This window comes from Zalophus californianus, chromosome 4 (genome assembly GCF_009762305.2).
Source record: "Zalophus californianus isolate mZalCal1 chromosome 4, mZalCal1.pri.v2, whole genome shotgun sequence".
NCBI classification, from domain to species: domain Eukaryota; kingdom Metazoa; phylum Chordata; class Mammalia; order Carnivora; family Otariidae; genus Zalophus; species Zalophus californianus.
Genome location: NC_045598.1, coordinates 77,819,961 through 77,838,839, shown reverse-complemented (window position 1 = coordinate 77,838,839; position 18,879 = coordinate 77,819,961). Strand labels below are relative to the sequence as shown.

Below are 18,879 nucleotides of genomic sequence, written 5' to 3'. Positions count from 1 at the left end.
AGGCATAGATGAAGGCTGGTCTAGTTCTGAACTGACAATTTGGTAGTTATCCTATGAGCTGCATTTTTCAGATTTCTTACTTGTTTATTTGATAAACATTTGAGTACTATTTGTGTAGATAGTCTTTGTAGGAGGTAAATGAGTTAAGAGTCTTTCCTATCTAATGGGGATGTTGAGACAGATAAGAAAATACTGATCATGAGTCATGGTTGGTACTTTAAAGAAAGGGGTTATTTCTGTATGTGCTGTAGTTTATATTTAAAATTCAGTCAAGCTAGAGTGATAAATGTCATTTCCTTTACTCTGTATTTTCTACTCTGAACCTATAAGAGTTTGACAGACAATAATGTAACCATTCCTTAGACCTTTCCTATTTATAAAAGGTGGTACATTTTAAGGACTATGATTTAGGTATCTTTTCCTCAGGAATGCTTGCAAACAAAACCTCTTTTTTTTGTTGTTTCTTTTTTTTTCTTTTTTTCTTTTTGCAGAGGTTACGCACAGAAAATAGACTTTTAAAACAGCGCATTGAAACATTAGAAAAAGTAAGTAAATAACTACGCAAGTTTCTGTTGAATGCACACTACTTTCTATTTCTATTAAAGGTTCAGGAAATCTATCACATCTCCAAAGTTCTGGTATTAACTGCTTAGCTTGCCTAGCTTACTACTTAACTAAGTAACTTGTCATTAATAAAAACTGATCACTATGAGTACTTGAACTTTAAGGTTAAAGTTTTAATTAAGGTTGTTACTAGAGTAACATTGATATAATTTATTTTCTTTACATATAATCTCTAAAAAGTACGTTCCTTAGAGGTAACCTAATTGAGAATTCATTCTGTATAGTATTTTAAAAATGACTTTCAAGTGGTGCCCTGACTTTCTAGCCACATATTAAATGTGTCAGTGATTCCTCTAAGGCCTAGGATTCCTTTAAGTTTAGTCAGAATGACTGACTGATTTCTTATATAAAAATTCACCATGGTGTTGATTTTCAACACAGAGGAATTATACTTAAACTTTTGGTTCTCAGACTTATTTTGATGCTACTTATTATTACCTATTTCTTCCTCTCTGTTTCATATAAAATAACTGGGCAAATCTGGAAAAGTTTTGCATTATTTTTAATACTGTGCTTTTGATGTAATGTCTTTTGTAGTCTTGTTCGATGCTATAGAATATATTGAGTAATAAAAGTATAGTCGAAGAGTTTGGGTTTATTAAAAGAAAAACCTGAATTCACAAAGTCTTTTGGTGTTTGGAAGGGCTTTTTTTTTTTTTTTTTAAACAAAAGATGAGAGTAAGTAGGTTAATAAATGATGTTGCCAACTATCTTAAAATCTTCCCTGAAAATCTACGATCAATAATCAAGAAAGAAAATGTGAAGATATGGATAGTTTGGATATTTGTCTTTTGTTTGAAAGCATCACACCACACACAAGGATAGGATGTTTATTTCATGTCTTTTGGTTGTGTAATAATTTCAGGTATATTATATTAAGTCAAAAATAGTTTTCCTGTATTTCCTACATCTTATTAGAGTTGCTTTGAGGATAATTCTCCTTTTTTGGTGACTGCAGAAAGGTTGAGCTTAATTTAGTGTTTAAGTTGTTCTAATTGCATATTGTATTTTTCCACTAAATACTCAGTTTTTAATATCTGTCTTAGGTGGTCTTTTATCTTTGGAATGAGATACTTTCACAGAGAAAGTATTTTTATTTCACTGAACCATCAGAAAGATAAAGGTGCCATAGGAAAGTGTTAAGTTTGGATTTTTACTTCTAGAAAATTAAGTACCTTTCTACGGGCTTACATAGCCTAGGTCTGTCCTTTAGCACTTAGAATTCTATAAATACTTATATATCAGTTAAATTCTGTAACCAAAATATTTACTTATTGAGTTATTGCTAGAGTTTATTATGTTGAGCTAATTAATTTCATTTGTCTTATTTTCCTTGCTTTGCTTCTTTGGAAGTTGCTGTTGTACAAATTGCTGTCACACTTTATAAGTGGAATTGCGTACTCAAATTCCTTCTCCCTTTCCTATAAGTGGTTTGACAATATGGCTGACTCCAAACATGAAGACTAAAAGAATGCTTTAAAAAGAAGCTATTTGCTTGTTTCAAATGATGAAAAACCTCTTGGAATTTGTGTTTGGTCTTCTAGAAGCATATGATTTTCTGCAGTCTATCCTTATTTTGATATATTTTTCGTAAGGGTTAAGAATAATAACAAACACAGTAAATAGCCATAAAACCAAATCTAAATGTCTATTTTAATTACAATGAAAAGTAGATGGAATTTGGGTATGCTTTGTTTCTTCTTATTCCTAATTTTATGCACCTTTATTTTATTTCTTTCTCTTAAATTTCTATCTGAATTTTTCCTTTTGTAGGAAAGTGCTTCCTTGGCAGATAGATTGATACAGGTATAGTTTTTTTGTTTTTGTTTTTGTTTTTTTTTAGCATTTTCTCTAACTTACTTCTAAGGAAAGTCCTAAACCTAGAAATTCACATTTTAATGCATGCAATTTTACATGCATTTTCCTAGAAATAATTTTTGGGCTGGTATATATGCGTGTAAACTTAATTTTTGATAACAGTGTGTTATCTTGGTTTATTAAACACCTTTTGCACGTTTTAAAGCTAACCTTATTTAAAGTATTTATTCCAAAATGTCAATCAGTGGATTCTGCAAAATTAACTACTATACATCGAAAATTTTAGTCCTGCATGTACAACTCAGTAATATTGCATGAATTGAATTTTTATTGACTGAACAAAGAACTGTTCTTAAGATTATCAGATAAATTTTTTAATTTAGTTGCCCAAAATTTGCCGGAGCGATAATGAGCTGCTGGTTAATAATTACTTAGGCTGTTCTGTTTTCTGAGGTGATTTTTTTTTTTTTAACATGTCACAGTAAATAACTAAACCTCACAAAGGCAGTCTTTCTTGAATCTATCCTAAATTGCTTTACACACACACAAATTATGTCCTAAGGGACAAGTGACAAGAGCCCAGGAGGCTGAGGAAAACTACCTCATAAAACGGGAGTTGGCCACCATCAAACAGCAGAGTGATGAGGCCAGTGCTAAACTGGAGCAAGCTGAAAATACCATCAGGAAGCTCCAGCACCAACAACAATGGGTAAGGAGTCTGGTAGTGCTTTTTCTCACCTTTCTCATCCCCCTTCCCTTTAAACTTTTTTTTTTTTTTTTAAAGCACAATTTCTGTGCTCTTGTTTTAAGTAATTTTGTTTTCTACTTTAATTGAATTCTTAATCTGTTTTATGTTCTTTAATACTTAGGGGTCTTAGTGTGGTCTAAAGACTCTTCATTCTAACGTTCTTTCTCTGTCCACACAGTTTTGTTAGAAATAGGTAATATTTTCTTTTCTTACATTATATTTTAAGCCACAAAAAATAAGTGATGTTTGTCAGACCTGCCTTTTAGGTTTTAGAAATCTGTTTCATATTGGTATTTTGCCATGGGTTATTTTTGAGTCTTAACTCCAGCTAGTTCTTGTTAATTGTGCAGATAAAATATTATCCAGCATAGAGAATATATGTAATTATCTCACTGATGTTTCGATAATGTGGGGATTTATGTCTTGTGAAAAACTACCGCCTTAACTTCCTACATCAAGATGTCAAATTATGGTTTAAGATATATGCTTACATTTTTTTCAAGAAGGGAAAAATTTCAAAACTTTTAAAAAATTATGTTAACTAATTCAAGTTACTAAACAGTTGTTCTCAGATATCTTTTGCAACTTAGACACCTGGCAAATTCAACTAGTGTAATCTTAATCAAGGATATGAGGGCTAAAAAGAAAAGCCAACTGTTTATTTTTAAAAAGATATTATTTCTTGTTTCAGTTTTCTGTTCTCAGGAGTTAGATTGTAACGGTAGGCAGAAAAGGTTGTGTTAAATCTGGAACTCCATATAGGTCAGGAAGGCAAATAGAATGATGTCAAATTGGACATTACATTTATTCAGTAAAATTAAGAAACACCATCATAAGCTGGCTACAGATATCAGAAACTGAAAGCAAAAAGAAGAAATTGACAATTGAAAAAACCATAAAATAAATTTATTTTTTTCTATTAAGTAAATAAAGATCATTACAAAAAATGAATAGAAAGGTGGTAAAAGAATACTAAAATGTTGGGAACGCAAATATTTTGTCCTGCCTTTGTATGAAGTGTCAATATCAAAGCATAAAAATAGACGAAACAGAATTGGGGGTTCCTGTTGGGAATTAGGTTAGGTTAAACTGAGTTATCAGTGTAATGTGATTTTGTTATAGGGAAAGATAGTATTATATTTGTATTTAGCATGAGCTACGGTCATAATCCATTAGAATCATGAATTTTTAGGGTTTTTTTGTATAGTTTTTCAAATATTGAGACCAATAGGACATAAAAATAAGAATGTTCATTTATAATGAAGAAAGTAAAATGGGTGGGAAAATGGGAATGAGCTGAAGCTTTTGAAAATAAAATATAACAAAAGAATCTCTGTGCTGTTTCAAGGACAAGATAGACTCACATTGTGGAGCTAAAATATAACAAGTAGAATGCAGATCTCTACTTTGATTTTGTTTACATTTTTTTCTCACTTGGCAGACGTTCTTCTAAACTGGAATAATAAAATGCAAAACAAATATATAAAGCAGTGATGTACAAAACAGGTGAAAGTAACAGAGCCTTGGTTAAATTTCCAACTTCAAAATGCATATCTCTAGATAATAAAATAATTTGCAAAATATAGGAATATTATTGTCTTTAAAGGATTTTAGAAAATAAGAGATACTAAGGGCTATGAGGTGGGCAAAACCTAGCTCTTTAGGTAATAATGGTTAAATATCTGAAAAGAAAACCAGTGACTTTGATGATACTTCATTAAAAATTCCTAGAATATCTGGTTTGTGAACAATTAGAAAATAACTTTTACTCTTTAAAAGAGAATTTACTATGTATAAGTCAAAACAAACTGACTTTGTTTCTGCAGTAAACAAAAACTGTGCCATAAGTGAAATTTTAAAAGTTATTTGTTAGGCACTCTCATAGTATCTTTCTAGTTAAGGTAGAGAAATATAGATGAAAGTAGTAAACTTAAGTGGTTTTATATATGACTAACTATATCAAGAGTTTATCCATGTTGAAACAAAGAGATGTCAGAGATGTCTTTGTCTCCTAAACCTATGCTTCCAAGAATTTTAATGTTTTAAACTCTGATATACAAGGTATGTTTAAGAATTTTATACATGAAATATTTCAGAAATGTAGTTAATATGTTACATAATGAATAAAGATTCCAAAATATTTTTAAAGTATATTCAGAATAAGAAACTAAAATAAAAGGTTATTTTACAGAAATAAATCTATAGCCTTGCCCTTAATTTTCAAATTCAGAGAGATGTCTTAGTGATGCTTTATGTAACAAGGACCTAGAAATTTTAATTGGCAGGAAATCAGGAATTAGCCAATAATGCAATACAGTTTACCCTCCTCCCCCCACCCCATGTAGTCTTCCTAGAAGTATAATGATCCAATTTAATTCTAAGTAGCTTGCAGAAAATTTGTAGTCTTGTTTCTTATTTGAAAACCGAAACTCGTTTGAATTGTTTACACACTGTATTATGGCCAGTGTAGGAAAGACTGTGGCAGCTCTGGATATTTTTAGACTGTACTAAAGAAGACTTTATGAGAACATCATAGATACAGTCATTTACAAATATTTGAGAAGTGATCTTATGGAAAAGTGAGTAGCCTTTTTTGATATTGCTTCAGAGGGCAGAATGTGTTTAAGATCCAAGGATACAAAATCTTATTCATTGGAATTTTGACAAATGGAGTAGTTGCTTTGCAGAGTAGTGAGCATCCGAGTGGTAGGAAGTGAACATCTGTTGCTACATGTTTTGATTTCAGCCTTCCAATATAACCGCATGAATTTTTCAGAACTCAGAATAAAGGTTTCAAACCTCTATTCCAGGAGGAGGTATTAAATTACCAATATAATCATCCATCACCATCACCCTCTATTGCCAGTAATGTCATTTTATATGATATAAAGAGCTTTAGATTTCATTTGTGGGACTGAATTCTAGTCAGACTGTTTTGCTAATTGTGTGACTTTTGATATTCAAGGATTCAGTTTTTTTTTCCTCTAAAATGATTACATAGGGCTAGACCATCTCAAGTCTCTATTTAAGTGAACTTTATTGAAGTATAATTTACATGCAATAAAATTCATCAAATGTAAGTGTATAGTTTGATGTGTTTTAACAAATGTATCTAGTTGTATAACCATCACCACAATCACAATACAGAGTATTTCTGTCACCCCCAAATTTTCGTCATGTCCCTTTGCAGTTCACCTTTCCACTTCCAGCAACCATTCTGCTTTCTGTCACTGTAATGTTGCCTTTTTTAGAATTTCATAGAAATGGAATCATTAAGGTATGAGGCTTTTGTGTCTGGCTTCTTTCAGTTAGCATATTCACTCACTTTTTTTCTTTTTGGGAATTTTATTCTTAATTGTGGTAAAATAGATACAACATAAATTTACCATTTAAATGCATAGTTCTTGGCACTAAGTACATTGACAATACTCTGAACAATAACCACCATTTATTTCTTGAACTTTTTCATCCCAAACAGAAGCTTTGTACCTATTGAAAAATAGTTCCCCCTTTCTCCTTCCCCTGATAATCTCTATTCTACTTTCTGTCACTCGTATGAATTTGCCTCTTCTAGGCAACTCATATAAGTGGAATCATACAGTATTTGTCCTTTTGTGTCTGGCTTATTTCGCTTAGCATAGTATCTTCAGGGTCATCCCTGTTGTAGCATTTATAATAATTTAGTTAGTTTTTATGGTAGCTGAATAATACTCTGTTTTATGTTTATACCAGTTTTCTTTATCTGTTCATCTGTTGACGGTCATTTTGGTTTTCTGCCTTTTGGCTATTATGAATAATGCTTCTGTGATCATTAACATACAAGGATCTGTTTGAATCCCTGTTTTTAATTCTTTGGCATATATACCTAGAAGTGGAGTTGCTCGATCATATGGTAGTTCTGTTTAACTTTTTGAGGAACCACTAAACTGTTTTCCACAGTGGCTGCACCATTTTACCTTCCCACCAGCAATGTACAAGGGTTCTAATAAATTTCTTTACTTCCTCACCAACTCTTGTTATTTTCTGTTTTGGGGGGGGTTATTTCTTGTTTTTTAGCAATAGCCATCCAGGAATTGGAGATGATATTTCATTGTGGTACCTAGGAATAAATTTAACCAAGAAGGTGAAAGACTTGCACTGAAAACTGTGAATCATTGTTTATTCATCTGTTGATGAAAGAAAGAAGACAAATAAATGGAAAGACAGCCTATGTTTACGGATTGGAAGACTTAATATTGTTAATATATCAACACTACCCAATATGATCTACAAAATTCTAACTTTTGCAAAAATGGGAAAGCTGATCCTGAAATTTATATGGAATTGCAAGGAGCCCTAAATATTAAAAACAATCTTAGAAGAACAGAGTTGAGGAAATCATGCTTCCCCAATTTGAAAACTTACTACAATACTAGAGTAATCAAAACAATATGATAGTGTCATGAAGATAGACATACAGATCAATGGAGTAGAAATTTTGAGAGTCCAGAAATAAACCCATATATCTGTGGCCAGTTGATTTTTGATATGGGTGCCAAGACCATTCGATGAGGAAAGAATAATCTCTTTGACAAATGGTGCTGGGAAAACTGTATATCCTTATGAAAAAGAATGAACTGGGACCCTCACCACATACCATATACAAAAATTAACTCAAAATGGATCTAAATAGAGATTTTATAGTTTTAAAATAACCGTTTTATGGTTTTAAAGTCATATAGCATTCTTAGAACACATGGATATATCTTCATGACCTTGGATTTGGCAATGGATTCTTGGATACGGGTTCTTTCACGCCAAAAGAATGGACAACAAAAAGAAACAGGTAAATTGGACTTCATCAAAATTAAAGCCTTTGGGCATCAAAGGGCATTATCTAGAAGATGAAAAGGCAACTTACAAAATGATAGAAAATATTTGCATATTACATATTTGATAGGAGTTTAGCATCCAGAATATGTAAAGAGAACTCTTCAAACTCAACAAAAAGACAACACAATTTAAAAATGTGCAAAGTATTGCTGCATTCTTTATGGTAACCAAGACGTGGAAACAACCTAAAGTGTCTAACAATAAATGGATAAAGATAGCGGGGGGTGGGGGGGAGGTACGCACACACACACTGGAGTAGTACTCAGCCACAAAAAAAGAATGAAATCTTACCATTTGCAACAACATGGATGGACCTTGAGAGCATTATACTAACTGAAATAAATCAGAGAAAGACAAATACCATATGGTCTCACTTACATGTGAAATCTAAAAAAAAAACAACTCCTAGAGAACAGATTGGTGATTGCCAGAGATGGGGAGGGGGAGGTGAAATGAGATGAAGAGGAGTCAAAAGGTAAAAATTCCCAGTTACAGATAAGTCATGGGGATTTAATGTACAGCATGACAACTGTAATTACTGTATTGCATATTTAAAAGATAAGAGAGTAGATCTTAAAAGTTCTCCTCACAAGAAAAATTTTGTAACCTTATGGTGACATGTTAACCAAACTTAATGTGGTAATCATGTCACAATATAAATAAATACTGAATCTTTACATTTTACACCTGAAACTAATATCTTGTATGTCAGTTGGCCTCAAAAATTTTTTTAATGAAGGACTTGAATAAACATTTCTCTAAAGAAAATATACAAATGGACAACAAGTATATGAAAAGATACTCAGCATCATTAGTCCTTAGGGAAATGCAGGTCATGATGAGGTACCAATTCACACTCACTAAGATAGCTATAATAATAAAAAATAAGTGTTGGCAAGGAGATAGAGAAATTGGAACCGTTGTACACTGCTGGTGGAAATATAAAATGGTCAGCCGCTGTGGAAATTAGTGCCTCCTCAAAAAGTTAAACATAGAATTATCACATGACCTGCAGTTCATCTTCCAGGTGTGTACCCAAAAGAATGGAAAACTGGTATTCAAACAAGTATGTGTACACAAGTTTGTAGCAACATCATCCACAAAAAAGTGGACATAGCCCAAAAGTCTATCAGTGGAAGAATGGATAAACAAGTTGTGGTATATGCATACAATGACATATTTTTCAGCCACAAAAAGGATTGAAATACTTGCACCTGCTTTACTGTGGACGAACCTCCAAAACCTTAAGCTAAGTGAAAGAAGCCAGACACAAATTGCATATTATAGGATTCCATTTATATGAAGTATCCAGAATTGGTAAATCCATACAGACAGAAGATTGGTGTTTGCCGGAAGGTTGGGGTGGGAAAGGGGTGAGAAACTGCTTAACATGTAAGAGGTTTTACTTGGACTGAGGGAAATGTTTTAGAACTAGGTAGAATTGGTAGTTGCACAACATTTTGAATATCCTAAATGCCACCTAATTGTTCACTTTAAAATGATTATTTGAATTTTGCCTCAATAAATTGTTTAAAGAAAAAGAGACTACAGAAATGAAGGAATGAAGGTATGTATAAGGCTCAAGGAAATAACACATTTAGTTTGATTGCAGTAGAAGGTGGGAATAAGGGAGAATATATTACATCACAGTGCTGGACCCCATTGGTTAAGGTCAGGGTAGGACCAGAAGCAAGTGAGCTAGCTTTGTATGAGGAGCCTGAGAAGAATGGGAGCTTCCTCCCCCCGGGGCTGGGGCTGGGCATGTCTTAATTGTGGTCACATTGAGATGAATATTGGAAATTTGGATAGCATAATAGCTAATGAGGGTGACTCCCTCACAGTGAATTTTCAGGAGTGAAGGATCAAGGTGGTCTGCCTGTAACTGCTGGATACAACATACTAGTTATAATTGAGAAAAATGGAAAAAGATGGAAAAAAAGATACACTATGCAAACACTAAGCAGAAGGCTGGAGTATCTATTAATATCACATAAAGTATATTTCAGAACAAGGAATAGTTCCTAGAATAGAGAAAATTATGATAGTAATAGGGTCAGTTCACAAAGAAGATCTAACTATCTTATTTGGGATTGTATGTATTTAGGAATATATCTCTTAATGTGTGTGCTCCTAACAATAGAGGAGTGCGAAGCTGAACTGATAGAACTGGAAGGTGAAATAGACAAATCCACAGTTATGGTTGGAATCTTCAGTACATCCCTGTCTCAGTAACGAATGAAACAAATAGTTGGAAAATCATTATAGATGTAGAAGGCCTGTGCAATGTTATCAACCAACTTGACCTGCTTGGCCATTGATGCAACACTTTACCTAGTAACAGCAGAACACATATTCTTTTCAAGTGCACATAGAACACTTAAAAAGATCATATTTTGGGCCATAAAATGTTACCAAATTTAAAGTAATCAAAATCATACAAACTATCTTCTTTGACTCTAACAACATTCAGTTAGAAATGAATAATAGCTGAAAAAAATCCCCCAAATATTTGGAAATTAATGCATTTTTATCCACGTATCAAAGAGAAAAATCTCAAAGGAAATTAGAATATGTTGAATTAAATGAAGACACAACATTATCAAAATTTGTAGGATTCACCTAAAGCAGTATGTAGTGGAAAATTTATAGCATTGAATGCTTATATTAGGAAAAGAAATAAGTCCAAAACCAATATTCTAAGGTTAAGAAACTAGACATATAAGAGGAAATTCAACCTAAAGCAGGTAGAAGGAATAAGAAATAAAAAGTAGAAATCAGTGAAATTGAAAACTACAAAATGAAAATAGAGGGGCACCTGGGTGGCTCAGTCGGTAAGGGTCTGCCTTTGGCTCAGGTCATGATACCTGGGTCCTGGGATCAAGCCCAGCTTCGGGGTCCCTGCTCAGCGAGGAGTCTGCTTCTCCCTCTCCCTCTCCCCCTGCTTGTGCTCGCGTGCTCTCTCTCTCAAATAAATCTAAAAACAAACAAATAGAGGAAATCCATGAAAACAAATGCTGGTTCTTTGAAATCATTAATAAAGTCGATAAACTTCTGTCTAGACTGACTAAAGAGAGAAGAAACAGTAACCAATGTAAGGGATGGCTTTGACTTCTGACAGATGGAGCCAAGTTGTCTTGTCTCGTTTTCTGGAGTTGTTCTTCATGGTGTTATATTTCCTGTAAATTAGATTCAGTTAGAAAATTTTAACATCTAGATGATGGATAATGTTGTGAATTTTATTTTGCTTTAAATCTGGAAGCACATAACATAAATTGTTCCCACTATAGTAATACTGAGTTTGATTACCATGCTGAGTTTGGTTATCACAGCCTCTTTGCCTTGTAAAGATAAGGTTTCTTCTATGCAACTACTAGGTAATCTTTTGGGAAATACTTTTGTATCAAATAAATATCTTATCCTCTATTCACCTTTTACCTAATGGTTTTCGCATCCACTGACTGGGTTTCCAAAATGGTGATTTTCATATTTTCTCATTTTTTCTACCCATACTAGCTAATGTTCCTCTATAAAGAGACCTTTCTCTTTTTTCCTCTTTAATTTCTTATACTCACTCACTGTGGACTATCATATCACTCCAGATTCATGGACTTGTGTTTGTTTAATGTTCCATAATTTTTAATGATTTTTAATGCTGTTGTTACAGTGATAGGCCATACTTATTTCACAATAATATATTTAACTTTTGAGCAGCAGTTTTTAAAAGGTAAATTTTTATTTTTAATTACTTTTGATCATTGATGTTCTTTAAAGCATTTCCTTTTTTTTTTTTTTTCTTTAAAGATTATTTTAGAGGGGTGCCTGGGCGGCTCAGTCAGTTAAGCGTCTGCCTTCAGCTCAGGTCATGATCTCGGGGTCCTGGGATCAAGCCCCACATCGGGCTCCCTGCTCAGCCACGGAGCCTGCTTCTCTCTCTTTTCCCCACTTGTGTTTTCTCTTGCTATCTCTGTCTCTCTCAAGTAAATAAAATCTTTTTTTTTTAATTATTTTTTTAAAGATTTTATTTATTTGAGAGAGAGAGAATGGAAGAGAAAGAGCATGAGAGGGGGGAGGGTCAGAGGGAGAAGCAGACTCCCTGCTGAGCAGGGAGCCCACCCAGGCGCCCTAAAAATTATTTTTGAGAGAGCACAAATGCATGCCAGTAGGGGGAGGAGCAGAGGGTGAGGGAGAGGAAGGGGAAAGAATCTCAAGCAGACTCTTCACTGAGGTAGAAGCTGACTTGGGGCTTGATCTCACAGCCCCAAGATCATGACCTGTACCGAAACCAAGAGTTGGACACTCAACTGACTGAGCCACCCAGGCACCCCTAAAAAGCATTTCTGCAGTCAGAAGTAATGATTGTGTTTGACAGGTCATTGATTTCATTTTATGCTGACCTTGATAGCTTGAAGCTGATATTGTTGGTTTTCAAAAATGATCTAGTAAGTTTATTAGCAAATTTAGTATTTAGTACACTAAATAAAATTTACTACTTAGTATTTAGTAGTAGTATTACGGTAAATATTAAATATTAAACTAGCCATAAGATAAAACCAAGCATTAAGATTAAACTGTTTCTGTATTTGTTTTACATGTTCCATGAAGCCCACAGAAGTAGAAATAATCCAATGATATTTCATGTAGTTGCATGTTTGACTCTGACCCTTTTGAGTATGGTGGGGCATGAATATATTTTTAGACAATATTTCCTGGTAACCAACTGTTTTTGAGTCTTGCTTAATGTAGTTAATAAAAGTTTTTTTGCCATGTACATGAGTGCTTATTGAGGTTATTCTGAATAAGCAGTTTGTCCAGCAGTTTGTTGGCTAGGATTAAGCATAAACAAGAATTTTAATAGTTAAAGCTGCTGAGTGCTAAAATGATTGCCTTTTTGAAGTTCTCCGGACCTTTGTACTAGGAAGTACTTAAGGGGAGGCTAGAAAAGATTTCTTCTGACATTCCTTCCTTTTCCTATAATTCCAGAAGAAAACATGAAAGAATTATGTGATACTTTTAAGAACCAAGGGTTTGGGGCACCTGGGTGGCTCAGTCAGTTAAGCATCTGCCGTCGGCTCAGACCATGATCTCTGGGTCCTGGGATCAAGCCTATTGTTGGGCTCCCTGGTTAGCAGGGAGTCTGCTTCTCTCTCTGTCCCTCCCCACTGCTTGTGCTTGCTTGCTGGCTCACTCTCTCTCAAATAAATAAAATCTTAAAAAAAAGAAAAAACACCAAGGATTTGATATGAGGAATAAAAACTAATCTTAAAATGAACACACAAGTAAAGGTTCATAAACCAAAAACAACCTTTCTCAGTGGAAGTTGTGAGATCTAGATAATTTATTTTAGAAAAAGTATTCAGCAGCATTAGGAATTACCCCACACCTGATTTACCTAGTGCATTGCTTGTCTTTATGAATATGGAAGTTAATGTTTAACATATCCTCCTGCATTCTAAACCTCTAGCTCTACTTCAGTGACATTTCAAGAAAAAGCCATTTAATTTGTAATTATTGGTAAGTTTACATAAGTCTTTCTAAAAATTTAAATTGAGTAATGACTTTACATATTTTGTAAACTCTTTAACACTGTTCATCAGTATGCCTATAAATCCGGACAGAAATTTTCTTCCAAAACTAATTCTGACATTAGTCTAAAATTAAATGTTTTACATTCATATGTAGTCATCTTTTCTTATCAGCTTAAGTATACAAGCATTCACTTTAATGGAAGTAATTGTCTTCTTAACATTTTCTTCAGCATTAGAAAAAAACTTGCAGTTTGAGTATATAAATAAGCAGAAACAACCTTCTGCCTTATAGGATATATATATATTTTTTAAGATGTTGGGAACAAATCATTTTAAAAGGATATACCAATTTTTCAAAAAAAATTCAGTGTGGTAGATCTTTAAATAGTACATCCATATTGCTTGGATTTTTTTTTAAATAGCTATTTGGAGCATGTGGTACGGAGGATTACAGACATCTTTTTGGGGTCATATGCTGAGGCTGAGAGCAAGATATAACTTTTTAATTGAAGTACAGTTGATATATAATATTAACTTCAGATGTACAACAGTGTTTCTGTGATTCTATACATTACAAAATGCTCATCACAATAAAAGTGTATTACATTATTATTCACTGTATCCCTTATGCTGTTCTTTTCATCCTGTGACTTATTTTAAAACTGGGAGTTTTGTACTGCTTAATCCCCTTTACCTATTTCACACATCCCACCTCTCCCCCCAACCTTTGACAACCACTCATATTTATGAGTCTGTTTCTCTGTTGCTACTGTTGTTGTAAGATACAATTTTTTACTTAATTTTTTTCTGCTATGATTTTATTTTGTGGTACAGAATCCAGTCTGGACTACTTGCCTTGTGTAATAATAGTTTTTGCAAGTGCTTTAGATGTGACAATAGATATGTACCCTATTCCATACTACTATAAATTTTATTTTTAAAACACATAGATTTTATAGGTTATTTTTGCAACATTCACTTACCACTACCTATGCTTAACATACAGTATATAATAGAGGGGGTGTTGTTGTTTAATCAAAGCATAGTTGACATCAGTTTCAGGTGTACAACATAATGATTCAAAAATTCTATGCATTTTGAAATGCTCACTGCAATAAGTGTAGTTATCATCTGTCACCATACAAAGTTATTATTATTGACTGTCTTCCCTGTACTGTACTTTCTGTATTGTTTTTTCTTTCCTTTTTTTGGTGGGGGAGGGACAGAGGGAAAGAGAGAGAGAGAATCTTAAGCAGTCTCCACGCCTAGCGTGGAGCCTGACGTAGAGCTCAGTCTAATGACCCTGAGATCATGACCTGAGCCGAAATCAAGAGTCGGATGCTTAACTGATTGAGGGGAGTCTGGTGGCTCAGTCGTTAAGCATCTGCCTTCCGCTCAGGTCATGGTCCCAGGGTCCTGGGATTGAGCCCCACATCAGGCTCCCTGCTCAGCAGGAAGCCGGCTTCTCCCTCTCCCACTCCCCCTGCTTGTGTTCCCTCTCTCACTTTGTCTCTCTCTGTCAAATAAATAAATAAAATCTTACCAAAAAAAAAAAAGATGCTTAACTGACTGAGCCACCCAGGCACCCCATATTGTTGTTTTTTGAACCAAGAGTTGACCAGCGAATTTATTCAGCAAATAATTGTTTGCTCACTTACTATGAAAAGCACAGTTTAGTTCTGACAGTACAGTAGCAAATCAGCCAAACTTTCTGGCGTTGCTTGTATATATAGAGATAGATATTTTAAAAATTAATTGCACGGTTAATTATTTAATCACAGTTGTGATAAATACTACAAAAGAGAATATAGAGTTCCATGAAATGTGTGGATTCCTGAATAGGACGTATAATTATCAGGTTCTGAAGTTAGTTGCTTAATTTATAATTAAATTCAGGGAATATCTTTTTTTTTAATGATTTTATGTATTTATTTATTTGACAGAGAGAGACACAGCGAGAGAAGGAACCCAGGCAGAGGGAGAGAGAGAGGGAGAAGCAGGCTTCCCGCTGAGCAGAGAGCCCAATGCGGGGCTCGATCCAAGGACCCTGGGACCATGACCTGAGCCGAAAGTAGATGCTTAACAACTGAGCCACCCAGGCGCCTCTAAATTCAGGGAATATCTGGATATATCTGTGTAGACAATCCTTTTTTCCAGTTGGATTTTTTTTTTTCACTTCATAATACAGGAAACCTCTCCAAATACAGATTTTTGCTTTTCACTGTATCACTCATGTATCCTTCAAATATTGAATGTGAGAATTTATTTTTTTGTTTTACTCAAGACACAAGCAAGAAAGATTACTAAGGGTTTTACCGTTATTCATCTTACCTTTGTAACTTTTGTAACACCAGAAAAGCATATGGGATTGAAAGGCAGAGACTTCACCTACTAAAAACAATTTGTTTCATTGGAATGGGATTGCTAGTAACACAGAAACATTAAGAGATTCATTGACTTGGGGTGCCTGGGTGGCTCAGTCATTAAGCATCTGCCTTCTGCTCAGGTCATGATCTCAGAGTCCTGGGATCGAGTCCGCATTGGTTCCCTGCTCAGCGGGAAGCCTGCTTCTCCCTCTACCACTCCCCCTGCTTGTGTTACCTCTCGCTGTGTATCTCTCTGTCAAATAAATAATAAAATCTTTAAAAAAAAAAGAGATTCATTGACTCAAGTGAATTTGATATTAAGGGAAGTCATTCTTTATTTGTAGACTTTTGAATAAATTGTCCCTTGCTGGCTTATTAGCCATCATAATTGTAGCAGTTTTCATTTGATGATAAGTCATGTATTTGTCCAGGTTACTAATGTGAATATGAAATAAACTTTTCTAAGAATTTATTATAAGAATGTTACGTGAGATATTTAGCTTATTTTTAGATGCTTAGATTTTTAATACTATGCCATTAATTCTTAGAACAGTACATATTAAAACAGTATATTAATCTCTTAAAAAATAATATTTCAATCCTTATATGGCTTAAAAGTTTAAAAACATGGGCTCTCTAGTCCATACGCCAATTTGAACAGAGGTGCCAATTGCTGTGTGACTTTGCTAGGTCTTTTTAGTTTCCTTATTATTAGAGTAGAAATTGTGGTGAATGTTGAATGAGAGTACAAAGCACTTAGCATGTGCCGGCCACGTAATGAAGACTCAGTAGATATTAGTTGCTATCATCATCGTCATTATCATCATAAACTTAAAAAAAAAATAAAACTGTTTTAGAGTGAGTGGAACAGGAACATCCTAAAACAGCAGCATCGGGAATGGTGGAGGTTTGGGCACAGTGAGTGAGATAGCTGCTATTAAATCTCTGAGCTTCTCCTGGCTTTGATGGTTTTCTTTCTTCCTCTCCAAAGTTTCTCATTCTTTTCCTGACCTCAAGTCAACCTCATAAAAGCCCAGTTTTTGTTTTGGTTTGTATTTAGTTTTTGCTATAATGTTGGTTTCAGGATTTTGATTGTTTTGTTTTTGTTTTTTTTTCTGTTTTGTCTGGAAAAACTATAAAAAGAGGTAGACCAGCCATATTCAGTTCTCCTAAATAGACATGGAACTGGGAATTTTTGCTCCTCAGTGTTCACCTGTTTCACGGCCCCTGCCCCTCCTGGCACTTCGTCCTGGTAAGGAACTGGCAGTGCCCTCCTGTGCTGCAGGTTTTTTCAGGCTTTGTGGTACCAATCACCTTTCCTGACATCGCTTTTTCCACTGTGAGTGAGTTAAACAGTTTCACAAAAACAAAAAAAACACCCTGTTTTATAAATAACACTTTCTTTTTTCCTGTAAATTTTAAAAAGAATGGAAACGGGTAGTTTACAGTGCACAGCGGCATTTTTTTGACATTGTCACTTTGATGCCAATTCTTCCACTCACTGGTTGTGTGTACTTAGACAAGTTACTTAACCTCTTTGTGCTGTAGTTTGTCCTGTGTATAATAGAGGGTTGTTAGGACTTGAGGGAGTTGATACTCTAGGGTAATGCCTGGCACATAGTGAGTGCTCAGTAAATGGTATACCTATTATTAGGATTAGTATTAACATTATTCCATTATTATTATTCTACCAGCTTGCTTGGCAAATGTCACAGGCTGCTGCTAGTAATAAAAACCAAAGCTTAGAGCTAAAACTGACATGGCAAAAATTTTAATAGACTAAACGTTGACAGAAGTATCACTTTCCTATTTAGTTCTGCAAAAATTTGAACCAAGAAAAAAATTTTGAACCAAGAAAATTGGAAATGGTAGAAATAAGAACCAAAAATGGATTCAATTGCAGAAGCTCTAATGGGTCATATTTGAAATGGACCAGAACCCAGACAATAATAAAACTTCTAAATCACTAAATTTAATCTTATTTCTAAAATTTATCGTACGTTACTCAGGGTTCTCCAGAGACACACACACACACACACACACACACACACACACACACACACACACACACACAGTTTTATTGAGAGTAAATGGCTCATGCCATTATGAAGGCTGAGAAGCCCCATGTCTGCCGTCTGCAGTCAGGAGACCTGGGAAAGCCAGTGGCATAATTCTAGTTAAAGTTCAAAGGCCTAAGAGCCAGGGAAGCTGATGGTGTAAATTCCATTCCAAAGGTAGGAGAAGACCCATATCCCAGCTCAAGCAGGCAGGCAGGCAGGGAGTGAATCCTCCCTTCCTCCACCTTTTGTTCTATTCTGGCCCTCAGTGGATTGGATGATGTCCACCCACATTGGGAGGGCAATCTACTGAATCATCTGGAAACACCCTCAGACACACCCAGAAGTAATGTTTAATCTGGGCCCCATGGCCTAGTCAAATTAACACATAAAACTAACCATCATAAGTCAAACCTTTGACAACTTGACAACCATGTGGATCTCCTTAAACCATACTTAGTCTCCACATGAAGACAACAAGGTCATAATTCTGCCTAACATGATACGATTAGCCTGTGCACAACTGAAAATGCACGAATGCCTTCCCCAGAACAGAAGTTAAAGTTTTTCAGTGATGTTTTCTTGATGTCTTATAACTTAAATACTATGATGTAAAATTAACAATTGTTAAATACTTTGATATAAAGTCAGTGCATCTTATATAAGGAAATAAAAGAGGAAAGAAAACACACATATTCATAGCAAAATTAGAAGGAAATACTCATGACAGTTACAGTCTACATTTATGTCATGTGGTCATAGCTACTATTTATAACTGCCATCTTCCACTACCCACTCTGTTCCCTTTGCTTTCCACAAGGACTTCTGCTGGTTTTGATTCTTTGTCTGGTGAGGTAACCGAGAGCTTC

The 18,879-nt window shown here is 34.5% G+C and overlaps 1 protein-coding gene across 13 annotated transcripts in view; it reads left to right on the top strand.

Annotated features, from left to right (window-relative positions):
* Nucleotides 1–18,879, top strand: part of EVI5 (ecotropic viral integration site 5) — a 197,574-nt gene that overhangs the window by 89,784 nt on the left and 88,911 nt on the right. For 12 of the 13 annotated variants that reach the window (XR_003523070.2, XR_003523072.2, XM_027611578.2 and 9 more), the window contains 3 exons: nt 492–545; nt 2,398–2,430; nt 3,005–3,151. Coding sequence is in view for 11 of the 13 variants with exons in the window: in XM_027611578.2 (XP_027467379.1) it covers nt 492–545; nt 2,398–2,430; nt 3,005–3,151 (234 nt within the window). In the remaining 2 variants the exon portion in view is untranslated. The remainder of the gene's footprint in view (nt 1–491; nt 546–2,397; nt 2,431–3,004; nt 3,152–18,879) is intronic. The other variant, XM_027611594.1, reaches the window with a different exon arrangement.